At 37.6% G+C, this 15,416-nt stretch overlaps 1 protein-coding gene across 1 annotated transcript; it reads right to left on the bottom strand.

The window, feature by feature from the left end:
* Nucleotides 1-2,155: 2,155 nt before the first annotated feature.
* RNPC3 (RNA-binding region (RNP1, RRM) containing 3) lies at nt 2,156-14,638 on the bottom strand (the record flags this gene model as incomplete). The annotated part of the gene is made up of 14 exons (XM_009876679.1): nt 2,156-2,277; nt 5,158-5,230; nt 5,966-6,098; nt 6,642-6,700; nt 6,780-6,874; nt 7,043-7,204; nt 8,013-8,149; nt 9,022-9,147; nt 9,718-9,866; nt 11,287-11,355; nt 11,836-11,947; nt 12,623-12,706; nt 13,807-13,925; nt 14,591-14,638. Coding segments are annotated over 13 exons (1,353 nt in total), but the record flags the coding sequence as incomplete, so codon positions are not given.
* Nucleotides 14,639-15,416: the final 778 nt, after the last annotated feature.

Below are 15,416 nucleotides of genomic sequence, written 5' to 3'. Positions count from 1 at the left end.
GGCCCCGCCCCGGCAATGCCATTCTGGAATATATTCGTCCTCTCTGGGTATACGCTTTTAAAAAAAAAATACTTTTGAGCATAGCACCACCTTGCTGCTATCCTACTGTCCTGCTTCAAAAAATTTACTTGCCTGGCCTCTTACACAGTATTTTAATGGGTTGGGCCTGTGACTCGGCCTGGGCATAGGATGCGTTGCATGGTTTCATTACAGAGGTTTTTAATAAAAGGTGTCGCAAAGCTTTGTGAAATGCTCCATCCAGACACAGCGTTCTGCATCTTTGAAGGTTACAGTGGATTAATTAATATTTTCTACTTTAATGTTGCTACAGTGGCTTTGCCACACAAAATAACAAAGGGAGCTTGTCATGATCACATAATAAGCATCGAATCATAAAATGGCCTGGGCTGGAAGCGACCTTAGAGATCATTTAATCCAGCCTCCCTGCCACCAGGGACACCACCTCTCGACTAGATCAGGCAACACATGGGGACTGAATGGGAATCGAACCCGCGACCTTGGCGTTGTTAGCGCCATGCTCAACTGACTGAATGTTTTTCCTGAGAGAATAAATCCGATGAAGAGCGCCTGAAGGAGCCGGGGCTGTTGAGTTTGAAGAAGAGGAGGCTGAGGGGAGATCTCGTCACTCCCTGCAACTGCCTGACAGCACGTTTTAGAGAGGTTGGGGCTGGTCTCTTCTCACAGGTAACGAGTGATAGAACAATGGGAACAGCTTCAAATTGCAACAGGGCAGGGTCAGAATGGACAGCAGAAAATGTGTTTTTTCAGAGAAAGAGTAGCCAGACCTTGTCATAGGCTGCCCAGGGAGGTGGTGGAGTCCCCATCCCTGGAGGTGTTTAAAGGTCGTTGAGATGTGGTGTTGGGGGAGATGGGTTAGGGGTGAGCTTTGTAGAGCAGGGTTAGTGGTTGGACTCGATGATCGCAAGGGGCTTTTCTAACCCAAATGACTCTATGAAATACTAACAGCCAAACATCACACTCAAAGAGGTACATACAAATACATGCTCTGAATCACGTAGAACATGCTGTACAATTAGAATAGCACTGTTCACCTTTAAAAAAAGTGTTGTCTTCCTCTTTCTCACTCCAAAATGCCACTACAAAAGTCAAAATGAAGAGAACAAGGCAAAACGTAAGAGCAAGGAAATAATTTATTAGGGATTTCACAAGCAAACTGACATGTTTTTCAAAGAAGTGTTGTGACAGTTTAAAGTTATTTGGAAACTTTAAGATGGAAAAGATTTATACTCTGCCTTAAATACTTTAGAAACGCTACTACGCACAGTTCAAGAGTCCTGATGATTACACTGCTTCTTCCCCCAGCTTGGTAATACTTGAAAGAGATGGAACACAAAAGGGACCTGGAACATCATAAAGGCATGTTAAAAGTAAGAACAACCAGAAATTAGTAGCACTATGCTTTCTTTTGACAACTAAATTGAAAGGTGCTTAGTATCTAGGAAAAGTGCTGAATGTCTGAAGAAAAATCCAACTTCATGGGTACGGGTTGTATTAATTTTATATTACAGCAAGTTAAACAATAACCTAGTATGAAACCCACAAGGAAAACAAGTCACTTGAAACACTACCTCAGCACAGAGAACAATCTAAACAAACAAAAATTAAAAAAAACAGCAAAAAGGTAACATTGTATTAACAGTTCAATTCCAAATACTTCCTTGCAAGATATTGCAAGATTTTCTTCTCTACTCAAAGAAGTAAGGAACGTACAAACTAAGTTGACTACAGATTGTTTCTCATATACCAGGACAACAGTAATCATCAAAGAATCTAAAATACTGGTCAGCCCTTTAATATTATTACAGCTTGCTCTGCAACATATTTTAACCAACGCGTTATTATTACTACGTGTGAGCTCACTACAGCTGCATGCACACCAGGGGAACACTTCCAGCTCACACAACGTGTGGAACTGGACCACAAATTAGGAAGTTATGTGACCTGTGTTTGACAAGGGTGGTGGACGCCACCTTTTAAGACCAGGAATTTTCATTGTGTCTATTCACGCAACATAGAAAAATCTTTTTGTTTTTCCCCTGAAAAAGTGCCCCTTGCTTTCAAAATTACAAGATTAGTTCAAGCTCTAAAACGTGTCATCTCCTCCCCAAGCCTCCTCTCTATGAAAACCTAAGATGTAGTTGAGTGCTACAGGAAACATTCCACAAAAAAAGGATACAACAAGAAAGGATACACTCTGCATGACAGTATTACTGCAGTATTTACGCAGGAATGTTTCTAAAGAAGAACAGCAGAATGTGGTTTAATTTTACTTGGTTCTCAGTATTGCACACACATAACTTTATGCTATCTATCAAGAGCAAATATGCCTCTGAGAAAAATACAGTTTTGACCCTTTATGAGATTTGCTGAAGTGTCACGAGCCCACCAACACTAAGCTCCTTATTCAAAAGTAAATACATTTCTGGTAACTAGTACTACTAGGACACCAGCAGATTCTTCTGTCTCTTTAATTCTCCTTCAATCCTTGCCATTTTAGAGACTCGGTTTTTCCTTCAGGTCCAAAACCCAACGATGTTTCCATTCAATGCAGGTTTTCGAGTAATTTCTTCCCTAGGAAGAAGCTGGAGGCCTCTCAACATCAGTTTCTTCTACATAATCTTTCTCCCAGAACGCTGTATTTTAGCTACAAAAAAAATACAGCCACTCCAAATACTAAGTGAAATTTTTGTCAGTCTATCATGGAAAAGATCTTTCAGCTAGCAAGGAGTTAAAAGGTATTTTTATAAACCAGATGCATTATTTTCTCTACAAGGGAGAAAACCTTTGTAGAGAAAAAATATTTGCAATAACATCCATGAATTTAACACAGCTTCTTCCTGTTTAAAAATAATCAAAAGTTTAACTTTGTTCTTAAAAAAAACAACAAAAAACCATCAGAAAACCAGCACTGAGACACAGGATACAGATCAATTCTGGAGTCTCTCAAACATTTGCATGAACTTCTTCATACATTTATTTGAGTTTCGAGTGAGATTCCAGCACTCTTCTTGTGTACAGACCCGGATTCCTATCATGGAGTTTTGCATCACAAAATCAGCACCCGTCAGGCTATTCCAGTAGGAAAAGAGTCATGCAAAAATAGGGTTCAGTTTTATCATTAGTTGGGAAGCAAAATATTTTTAAATCTCACAGATCCCTAGAAAGCTGTCTACGGTGTGTCCTGTGATCTCTACACAGAAACGCTCGTGGTAAGGAAGAAGCTCTGCTCGTGACACGTCAAACCAATGACACCACGGTCGCTCATGTGAGACTTTCAGGTGCACAAATAAGTTTTGCACAAGTATGTGGTTTGCTTATTCTTCCAAAAAAAAGCTTCCAAGTTGACCATCGACATGATTAATAACCAGATAAACACCTCATTATTTTCTTTTGGTAATCCAAATATTATTTAGTATGTTTAGTGAAGTCAGGATGGATTAGATTTAATGTAGAGAAATTAGCTGGAAAAACATGGAATTCCTAAAAGAACAGAGTATTCAGACTTCATTTATAATGTTTTCTAATAGTTACAATACTTCCAAGCTTCTTTGTTGCATTTAAAGAAACCTCAGTAACTTTCTTATTAAACACTGGAAAAAATAAAATGAGGTTTTTTTCCCTAACAAGGAAGGAGTAAGAAACAAGATTGAAACATTCCTATAAAGCCTTGTTCCTAACAGAATACTTTAAGCCAAGGCTCATTTGTCTCTTTTCAATGACCAATACAGAAGAATGCCTGTAAAAAAAGCAATCTTTGATAAAAACAGAATACAGATTTTGCAAACCACAAGCCAGTAACTCACAATAGGAACTGGTAAAACCAAATAGCATCTCAGAAATAATGGAAATAAATTCACATATAATCTGATGAAAAAAAAAGTAAAATCCTTGGACAACTGACAGAACAAGTAACTTAGAATTGAAGTAACTGCTGTAAATAGAAATACTATCCTCACAATAACGATACTGCAGGGTCTTCAACCGATTTTTAAAAATCAAGAAGAGCTGTTCACATCCTTTATTTCAAACTTCAGGGGGTTTTGTTTGGTTGTTTTTTTTTTCCCCGAAAGTGACAATGATCAAAACATCCAGATCAAAAACTACAACATCAAATAGAATGTTTCAGAAGCATTCAGCCTATGCTTCGAATTCATTTGGTCTTAGGGGGAGGCATAACCAGGGATGTCCAACTGTAATCTGTAATTAAGTTAAACATCCTTTAAACGTGAGCCAGCTGATCCATCAGAGGGTGCAGAATGCTAAATAAGTGCTTTGAATTCTTGTGCCAGTTACTTCACGTGCTAATTCGAGACAGTTCACTACTCAAATGTTTTTAGGCCACGAAATCCCTCAGTTTAATATATTAGAGCTGATTTTGCTTGAATTACTCCCATATAAAGCATAGCAATGAGTAGAGAAGTAAAGCTACATCACAGAAAATGAAGTGATTACCTTCTGCTAAAAGTTACTTCTCCATCAAGCTTAGACAATAATGCTAAAAATCAGGAAATCATACATTCCACAAAAAAAAGCCTTGATCAATGCAACATTAAGCAGCACTTCCTGCCCCAACATCATTTCCCGAATCAGACAAGTTTCAAGCATGCGGTAACAGCACTAAAATCTCATTTGTCAAAGCTTGCAAAGCCAAAGGTCCTTTACGGAGCCAGCAAAAGTGAGTTTATTGCTACAAACAGTTCTTCAGGATCACTTTACACTTGGGGAAGTGGAAGGGAAGGAGAAATACTGATTACTAAAAGGTAAGTCGTCCAATTCTATAGAATCATTCTCCTTAGCTCCTCAGATTAAAGATTAGAGAAATTGGCAACTTCCCTAGGATAGCAGGATTAGTGTAAAGGCAGTCTCTGAGCTTCTAAACAGAGAAAGAAGCAATATTTTAAACTTCCACTAACTACCCACTTTGCATCCTGGTCTTCTGATGAAAGTGCATATTTAAGAAAAAAATAAGTAAATGTATGGAACATTTCCCCTCCACTGTCACTATTCCTAAATAAGCCATTAAAAAGAAAATGAAATTTAAAAAAACCCCCATACAACAAAACAGAAAACCCAGCCCATTTCTTTATTTTTATTTTTCAGGAAGAGAATCCATACCTTGTGCATTGTTCTACTTTTTTCTTTTCCCTTCACTGACATCCTGTTTTGGTCTAGCTGAACGAGCAAATTGCTGAGATTCTGTTAAGGACTGGAAATGTCAATGATAAAGAGAAGGCAATAAAGAATCTAAAGGAAGCATTTTCTTCTCCAGCAAAAAATAGTTTCAAAAGTGGCCTTCATCTGCGAATCCATTCTACTACAGTATGAAATATTATAATAGTGTTTATTAGTCCAAGATTAGGACCTAACTGAGTACAAAAAATGTTAAAAGCACCTGTCCAAGAGTTTACAATACTAAGTAAATAAGGAGGACTAACCAGGAATGGGTCAGGTGCAAACAGAATAGCTACAGCAGGATAAATGCTTGATATTTACGACCCTCCATCCCAGAACGTTAATTCTGTAACTCTGAAGTCTCAGCATGTACTTGGGAGTTAAAAAACTACAATGAGCAGAGGCTGGAGTGAAGAACAGGACAATGAGGAGAAAATAAACTATGAAAGACTTAAAGTGAAAAATAAGAAAGGACTTCTACACAGAAAACAGGGCACTGCAATCAAAAAGTATAGAAATCCCAATGTTGTTACACAGCACATTTACTTTCCTGTTTCAGAAGGGGTGCCTCTATTTATTTTTCAGTTACCATAAAATTAACAATAGTACCCCATGCTATGCTGCCTGGTTTTCTTAAAGGTATTTCCTCTTTCCACAGATTTCTAGTAAGTAGGACACTATGACAGCAAAACTGGAGATTGACGGACAGATTCCAAACAATATAATGCAAATGCTTCAACAAAAAGGATACAACCACCATGGGTTTTTCAAATAAGACATATCCATTTGCTTCTTTTAAAGCTTTAGCAGCTGCTTTTTCATTAGGAAGTCCAACGAAAGCCTGTCCCTTCATTCGGCCTTCTTTCATCAAACGTATATCAAACCTAGAAGCAAAATTCAGAGTTGGGAAAACTCTCGTGTTTAACCACACTTTCGTATTTCATGGCGCAAACACAATTCTCATTGCTTCAAGCTGGAGAAGTAACAGAAACGGCAGCAGAGCCCCCAAGCAGGAATTACGTCACTGGACAGCATTTTGCCCAGGGGATCCATTTAGTGGAGACATCAGACTGCTGGATGGCAAACTGCTGTGCAACTGTAGTAAATGTGACATATGCAAAATCATCAGACGCTATGATCTACATCTGTGACACTCACCTTCATTCTGTGTCACTCTGCCAATAAGCAATAAATATGGGAATAAAAATAAGAGGCAAAAATAGTAGGGTCATAAGACAGTGCTCAGAAGAAGAGTTCTATTTCTGTACTTGTGATAAAAGAAAATCTTCAGATGAAACATTTTTTTTCTTCAAGCAGAAGCATAAAGAAAAAAGTAAAGATGACTAGTTTTGAAACCAGAGTTTTCACCAGTGTTATGGAAGTTAACATAAAAGGCTTAATTTTAACCAAGAACCAAATTAGCTTACATATTTCGTTCCACTTCTGACTGGAAGTCAACGTATCTTCCAAAAATGAACTTGAGATCCTGAAATTAAAGCACAGGAATTAAAGGAAATCTGATAAAAAGCCCTTTTGATAACTATTTAATTAGCTTGTTTACCTACCTTTTCTTGAACTTGTTTAGCTAAATTCTTCACATATATCCTGCAATTTGGATCTCCTGGCTCGTAATTTTTGAAAACAGAATATTTTTCCATTTCTTGAAGACAGAAAAATAGACAATGTTTTAGCTCATTTACTTACTCTGTATTTTTGCTCAGTATAAAATAATTAAATTTAAAACATGAACATTAAAGGAAATATTTCAACTATTGGTTGCAACAAATCAAAGATAATTTAGCAAGTAATTTATTCTCAACAGTTATACCTTCTCTAGAAAGCCTGTTTTTTTCTAGATCCCTTCTAGAAATAAATTCTGATGGTATTTCATCCTCCTCCTCTTCCGTTTCCATTTTATCATTCGAGACAGGAGCTGGGAAAATCCTTCCAAAGCCTGTATTATTGATTTCTTCCGTGGCTGCATAAAGGTCTGAAATTACAACACATAAGGTGGTTTGTATGTTTATTCTCAAGAGTATGAACAGCAGCAAAAATAAGTATACTCCTTTGAGTAATATTTTAATATAGTAGACTTTAAGGATGTGCTCAAATTACTTTCAAAGAAACGTGTGGTTGACAAACCCACCTGGCTCTACATGGGGCTATAAATCAGCTGAACCAGCACATGCCAGTTAAGGCAAAACCAGTCTTGCTTTTCAACCATGTTTATCTAATTTTCATTCAAAGAAACTGCATATTACGTCAAGTATCAAGAAACACAGACTGACCATAACCCTCTAAGAAACCATCACCCTGCACTGCTATTTTCAATCAGCATTTCTACAGCAGAAAATCAGCACATCACAGAGAAGGAGTTGGCAATCACTCGCCTGCTGCTCTCTAAGAGCTGGGAAAGGAAAATCTGAAATTAGCCCAAGATATACTCGATTGCACTGTATAATACCGATCAGGCGTTTCTAACAGATTTGCTAAGAACACCTTAAAACATTTTAGAAGAGTGCAATTCACCATAAACCCCATGGATCACACTAGGAGAGAAAGATGCCTTCAAAATCCTTTAGTGTACCAAGGCAGAGTTCTGTGCTTTAACAGGGGAAAACTAGCAAACGTGGACGAGATGCAAGTCGGTGTTCTTCACAAACCCCGATGTACGCTATCAGTGAAAGCTCCAACGCAAACGAAGAAAAGAATTCCCCAACCTAAATTTCAGCAGCATTCTACGCACTGAAACTGCATCGATTTAATATTAAATACATTTCGAGTATAAACTCTCGTACCATTTCTTTCTTCTTTTTCCGAGTTTATCTGAAGAACGGCTGGGATGTCACTAGTAATATGGAACTCGATTTTTTTATGACCTACATGTTGCGGCTGCTCAAAGACATCTGAAGGTGACAGTGCAGGGTGCAAATTACTGTTTAAAACAATAAAACGTTAACTGAAGATTCAGACACTGATAAACACGTGGTCAGATACAAATTCTTCCAGAGAGATTTTATGCTGTTGTTAATCCCAAATACATGAATTCTACGTTTCATAAACCTCACCCAATACAGCTCAAGTTGACTAGAACACTGCAGATACAGTAGGTATGGCTGGCAGTGAGAGCAAAAAAAAAAAAGAAAATAATTACATATAGGCACTTATGAAAAACTCTCTCAGTAACTTAAATAATGAAAAGTAACTGGCCTTGCTGCTGCTCTTACATGGCATATAAAAATATAGCAAATTTTCAAAAAACATAGCAAATCACTTGGAGGGAGAAGAAAGCTATTAGTATAAATGCATTCAAAATTGAACATCACTACACAGAAATACTGCGCTGATGTCTCCTGTGCCACAGTACTGCAGTTTCAAAAACCAAACTTAGTGTAAAACAAATCAGTTTTTATTCTTTCAGCATCACCTTTTCTGTATTTTAAATTTTTAGGTATCTTGGCAAACAATAAATCCAGATTGCTTCTGTCATGTCTGTGATACGAAATTGTTATTCTTTTTTATGAAAAAGGGACTTTTATTATTTCACTATTTTATTTTATTATGATAGCAGGAGAAACACAGAGCTTGAATCATGCACACTTTACAGATCATGGCTGTTGAGCAGACTTGAGTTCAAGTCACATGAAAATCTGGACCTGTAGAGCCATAAATCCAAGCATGTTTCCATAAAGAATGCTTGTTTTAAGACAGCAACACTAAAGCAAACAGAGTGTAGAGAACATAATTTAGGGAAAGGAATAATCTTCTGAAAAAATGGAAAAAAAAAATGCCAGCAATAATACAAACCTGTGGGAAGGACACATAGGAACATTCAGTAAGTCTTTAATTCTTTGTTTTTTTCTAACACCACGCCTCTTCGTGTTTAGTGGTCTTTTAGGCTGAAGAGTTGCTAATTCCATCAACTTGGTCATTCTGTTCGAAACAAAAATTTTAAAAAGGACCAAAGGAGCTTATAATTTGAAAATACTCACTCTGAAAACCTTTCCCCGCCTTCCTTAAAAAAACCCAAACCAGCTAGGATGTAATTCAGTCCCACAACTGCAAGAGAATCCTCAGCACACACAACCTCCCATTCTCATTATTACTCCCAGCAACACATGCTGATGTACAAAGAATATTTTCAAAGTCAGAGTGCACTTATGATTCAGGCTGAGGAGTTTACTCTGTAAAGAGGTGAAAAATGAAGAATCCAGAAACCAAACTAATTACTGCTTTCTTCCATCTGCGCTCTCTCTTCACTCCGAGTTATTGGTTTTGTTGGGTTTTTGGTCATGTAAGCAAATAATCATTTGCATACCACTTGTGTGATTCAAAACAGCACTGTCCTCCTGATTTTAAGTCTCTCTGCAGATTCCTTAAGCATCTGGCAAGATTATCTATATACTGAAAATGTTACATTAACAGATGCCACTAGAAGCTAGAAAACTAAACCTACCACTTTAAAAGAGCCCCAAAGCTCGCAAACAACTGCAAAATGCGTACCTTTCCTTTTCTTCTTCATTATCACTTTCATATTCCGATTCATCTTCATTAGATAGTTGCTCTTCTTCCTCTTCAGGCAAAGGAGGCTCTTCAGGAGGCAGAGGTGGGATTGGGGGAGGTGGCACAGGCACTGGTAAATACTCTTCATACTAATTATGGAGGAAATTTTTTTTTTTTAAAAAAAGGGAAACTTTTTAAGAAAAAAAAACCATATCTTGTTTTCCTTTACATAATAAAAAGTCAAAGCAATAAATTAGCAGATGACAAGAAGCATTTTTTTAAAGAAGGTTTACAGTGATCTAGATGTTATTTCACTAAACTATGTTACTAATGAAAGCTTTCCCAAGGAAAAATATTTGCTACTTTCTGAAGCGCAATAGCAAAGGTTTTCATTATTTTAATATGAAGGGTTAAAAAAAAAAAAACCGGCAGCCACTGCACTTGGCTTTAAGGACCTTCCTGAGAAGAATATGGTCAAAATATCTGGGAGGAGACCTAAGCTCCCAAGTCATCTCAGCTTCTACACTGAGCCTTCTACCATCTATCAAAGTTGTATTTCTATTTCTGTAAAGACTGAGGATTTCAATGAAGGAATCAGTTTTTTCCACCGAGACTGAAAAATACACATAGAAGTAATTCCTTATGTATAAAATCATCTCCAGCCCCACTTTCAACAATCTTACTACACTTAACGGTTACTTTTATGTACCATCAGTTCCATAGGGCACTTGTGTCTCCTGCCATTAGAAATACTCAGTGCCCTTTAGAACCCAGTATTCCTCTGTGTGCCTCTAGGAATTTTGAGGACTGGCTTCCCATCTTACTGTTCTTTTGTCTGACCATTAAACTCAGTGCTTAACCTGGCCCAATACCGGGCACAAAAAATCAGCACGCATTCATTTGCTTGATAGATTGAGTTCATCGTTTTCTTTACCAGCGAGTTTGCCTGTTACGAGGAGCAGGGAAACAAAGCGCAGTGGAGCACAACTTCACTATATCCAAATAGTGTGGCTATTGCTATTAACACCAGCACTGTCTTCCACTGCCCATCAAACTACTCTACCACACCTGAACTGAGACCACAGAGCTGGTATTTCTATTTCCCGTCAGAAGCAGCTCTCCCTAAGCCTCCATCGGTTTCCACCAGGCTTGCCTCTTTCAAAAAACATCCTGGAGGCAGAGCAAGTAAAAGTTAAAAATGTTGTATAACGTCATTAACAATGTGAATCTAATCGGAACGCCAAAGAGTTATTCTTTATGTCCTATTATCGTTTATTTCCTGTAACTATAATAGCATGCTATATCCTCCCTCTTTTCCTTTTTATACTCAGTCTGAAATATTCAAGTGCTACTGGCATACATGTATATTTCTTTGTTCAAGAATAGTCTTCTAAAGAAATCTTTTTAACTAAAAAATGTGTCTTACTGCTGCATTTCAATGGGTATTTACTATCTTCCAGAGGTTTCTCCAACTTTTAGAAGCTTGAACTTAGCTCTCCTATCATAGTGCTATCATTTAAAATTGTGAATCTGTTCTATGGTACTTAAGACACACATTAAAAAAGTTACCACGGGAGGGCGAGCAGTAATTGGTCCAAAAGGTGGAGGAAGATTCATTTTATTCATAAGATGAAGTACCTGAAAAGATTAAAAATAAGTAAGGCTTCCTTTCAGTAGATAATTGAACACAGTTTGTTTGTGGGGTATCTGAGCCAAAAGCTTCTGGCAGGTGTAAATCAGCACAGTTTTAATGAAGACAAGTATATCAGGTATTGAATAATGTGAAAGTTTGCACCTGAGATCCAACACTAATGGTAAATATGGGCAAGACCCTAAAAAGGCTAATCAAAAAAAGGAAAGCATCTTCTCAGAATGAAATTCCAAGTACTCAGGGAAGATGATAATCAAATTAAGTCTTCAGTGGCAAGGAAGTAAGTTTCTTCTGGTTAATAAAATCTTACTATCTCAACATGGTGAAAAATTAACATTGGTTAACACTATCACAGGAAAATTAACTTAGTGTTTACTATGACAAAAATTATCTCTGTGCATAAATGATAGGAGGAAAATGAGATGTTTTTAATTTTGTGCTTTCTTCTTTTGCTGTTTTTCACTTACCTGGACATAAAATTTGGGCACACTTGCCAAGGCATTTGCTATATTTGCTAGAATTGTACTTGAAGGTGGTGGATACAAATATTTGAGGCAAGAATTGATGGGAAAGGTGAGGCTGAGGGAAAAAAAAAGTAAGACATCTTAGGACCACAGCTACACTATGACTGACAACAAAGTTTACTAGAGGTCCAACTGTTCATTACATCTGGAGTATCACTGAAATATTATTTCTCCTAGAACAGTTTGGGGCCACTTACATGATGTCTTCACCACAAGGAGCAGCGCCTTAATGCACAACAGATTTACTGGGCTTGGGCACAAGGAAAGCAGCAACACATGCAGAAAGTACAGGGAAACAACCAACACGTCCAAAACCAAAAGCACAGGCAGAGCACGCTGTACAAACCCCATAAACTCAATGCTCAAATTGCTGGATGTATTAGCCCCAAAAGAAATTTATTCTTAATGTATGCAAAAATGCAAATGGAGGGAAAAAAGACTAAGAAACCTCTGGAAAAACAAGTCAACGGTATTCCGCTGTGAACACTGGGACAACCTATGCAGTCCTCAAAATCTTCATGAGAAAGCAGTGCACAGTGCTAGAAGACTATTACGCAGTGCCCAACTTCATGACTCAAAGTACTAGTCACTAGTTCTAAACTCGAAGAAATAAAATTTCAGCTTTATGACAATTGCTACAGCTACGCATGTAGACCAGTAGCATACTATGAAACAAAACAGTGAACAACATTTATTTCAAAAATAATTAAGACCCGAAAAACCCACTAACCCATGGGTAGGTGCAATTCCATTCTCTATTTTATAGACACAGCTTGGTTCTTTCTTCTCTTCTTCTTCCACTGGTTCTTCTGAACTGAAAATAAATTTAGCATTAATTACAACAGTGCAAAAATTAAGTGCCTTACGTAGCATGTGAAACGTGTTTAATCTCATCCATAAAGAAGTTACAAAATTGATCAGTATTTTTAACACCTTGTATCAATGGCACTACTACAGTCATTTTCAATTTTTAATAATTATTACAGGTGGATAATCAACATAGCTAGCCAGTCTTCTAAAACTAATATTTAAGCAGATTTCATTAAGTCTCTCTATATTCCAATATTTCTGACTTAAATCTACTCACAGGGAAATAACTAAAATTATTTAATGTTACTTTCTGTTCAAAGACTGCATAAAATCAAAGGTATTAAACCATATGCTTTGTTCATAGTCAGAGAGTGGAAAAATTAACTTAAAACCCCTACAGTTTATTTTAATGAAGCACTACCAGATAGCTTCTATCACTAAGTCATATATTGCAGAGGTGGAAAGTAAAAATTACTGAACAGAATTGGTTTCATGTAGCTCAGACCAAGACACCTTGAAAATCTAACTACTTTTATATATTACATACTCTTTAAGTATTTGAATACTTGGACAGTTTTACGCTTGCTCTGCCCATGCTTCAAACTAGATACATACAAATCAGCTTCAGCTTAGAAGGCAGTGGCTGTAATAGTACAGTCTTAGTTAGGCTCGTAGTTGTCAGTTCTGCCTGACTCTTGCTTAGAAAGAGACATCAGGAAAGCATCACACACACTGTTTAACACCAAAACAAAACTACAATCCTAACAAAAAAAAAAAATAAAATAGAAGAGTCTTTTCTGAAACACCGGGAACCTGCGCAACAGAGGTCAACTTATGCAGACTGGAGTCTTGGAGAACAAATAGGACCATCTGCTGATTAAAGATATTAATAACCATAGAATAAGGATGGGAAATATTTCATGATGATACTGAATGAAACAGTATTAACGGAAGGAATGCAGTCACCCATAAATCCAAACCTGCCTGTTAATGCTTCTAAATGGTTACAATTTACCCTCTGACTGAACAGTACTACAACAGTATCATGAATACAGAATTTCCTTTCCTTGACTTCAAAGAGAAGCTAAATTATTGTGCACGTACCTTTTACACTTCTCTGAGACAGAGGGCTGGCTAAGTACCTGCACACTATCTTGCTCCTTTGCAAATTCAACAACTAAGGTGTGACCTAAAAGTTTCAGCTGATGTAGTCTTGACAAAGCCTTCAAATAATTTTAACGGAGAAATGAAAGAAAGGGAAGAGGAAAAACATCAGAATTATTTCAAAGCATAACTGTTTTCAACTTGGCTGGTAAACCAGCCAAGGGATGCAGAGCCAAGTGCTTTAAGCCAAGCCCATGTCACTACAGTCACAGGTAGTTCTGTGTCGTTCCTGCGTTCACAGGTCTGCTTTTAGCAACTTCTTTCCCACCAGCAGGAAGGGAAAAGACAAGGTTGCACAGCTAGAACCACTGCAGAGACTTAGGCTGCCTGAACACAGTAGTGAGCCTGCAGCCTGAACACTCAAATAAAATATGAACTGTATGGCAAAGCTGCAACTATCCAGGAGAGAAATAAATTATGCTTGATTCACATATAAATGCACACACACCCTAGACAAGGCCATGCACGAAGTGGCAGGTTGGAACAGATGATTTTCACATGTCACTTCAGCCCACCTTTTTTATGACTCTACACAAGTGTTTGTTCTATCAAATCCTTCAAGCATTTCCTGAAACAGAATTCTAATATTTACATCGCTCTGCATATTTTCTTCCTCACACCAAGTACTAGATGACACGTAAAACATTAAAATGCTTTAAAAAGCACAGCTCACAATTCAGAAAGATGCCTTCCTAAAACACTCAGTGACAAACTCAATACAAACCTTCGTGGCTGCGTTTTCACTGGGAAAGGTAGCAAAAGCAGTATGTTTCTAGAAAGCAAACAAACGAAATGTCATACAGAATTCAAACTAAAAAGGTAGGAAATTGCATGTAAAGCATATACCTACAAGTAATTCATAAGCTGAAGTTTACATATGTGAAAGCTTCCAGATAGTAGTCATCTAACCCTTACACAGGGCAGATGTGAAGGACTACAGAACATTTTCCTTCAGACTTTACGACAAGCACCTCCTGCAGTTGAAAATTAAGACAGGAACTCAGCAGTTTAAGGAATACAGGAAGACAGTTTTGTCTAGCAAGCAAACACCACCCTAAATTGCAAGAAAGCATGTACTGGTAAAGAAGTTTATTTCAGAGCCTCTCCGCAGAAGATTTTCATCAAAGCAACTCCTAAATGTAATGCTTTTTCCGTGAGAGGCATCCCTGCCCATGACAGGGAGGTTGGATGAGACGATCTCTAAGGTCCCTTCCAGCGTAGGCCAGTCTACGATTCTATGATTCTATTAAAGTTGCAACTATTGTTTAACTGTGAAAGCCGGGGTGTTTCCTAACTAACTTTTTAAAAAAACCCTTAAGTTTTCTAAAGTAGGTCAAATCCTCTCAGAACACCCAGCTCATCTTAAGCTTAAATTTGTTTAAAAAAACCCCAAACCTCTTCTAGCCACTGCATGATTTGGTATCAGAAACCTAAAAAGTTTAATACTGCTACGGGACCACATATCAGGGAGAGCACTGTAACCGCTATAAATTCAGGATCTTGTAGAGGAAAGCAGACCCGGGCACAGGGTGACCCCGCGGCCCGGCCCT

The sequence above is a fragment of the Apaloderma vittatum genome, unplaced genomic scaffold (genome assembly GCF_000703405.1).
Source record: "Apaloderma vittatum isolate BGI_N311 unplaced genomic scaffold, ASM70340v1 scaffold7479, whole genome shotgun sequence".
NCBI lineage: Eukaryota > Metazoa > Chordata > Aves > Trogoniformes > Trogonidae > Apaloderma > Apaloderma vittatum.
Note: the sequence above shows the minus strand (reverse complement) of the source record. Positions and strands in the feature narration are given on the sequence as shown.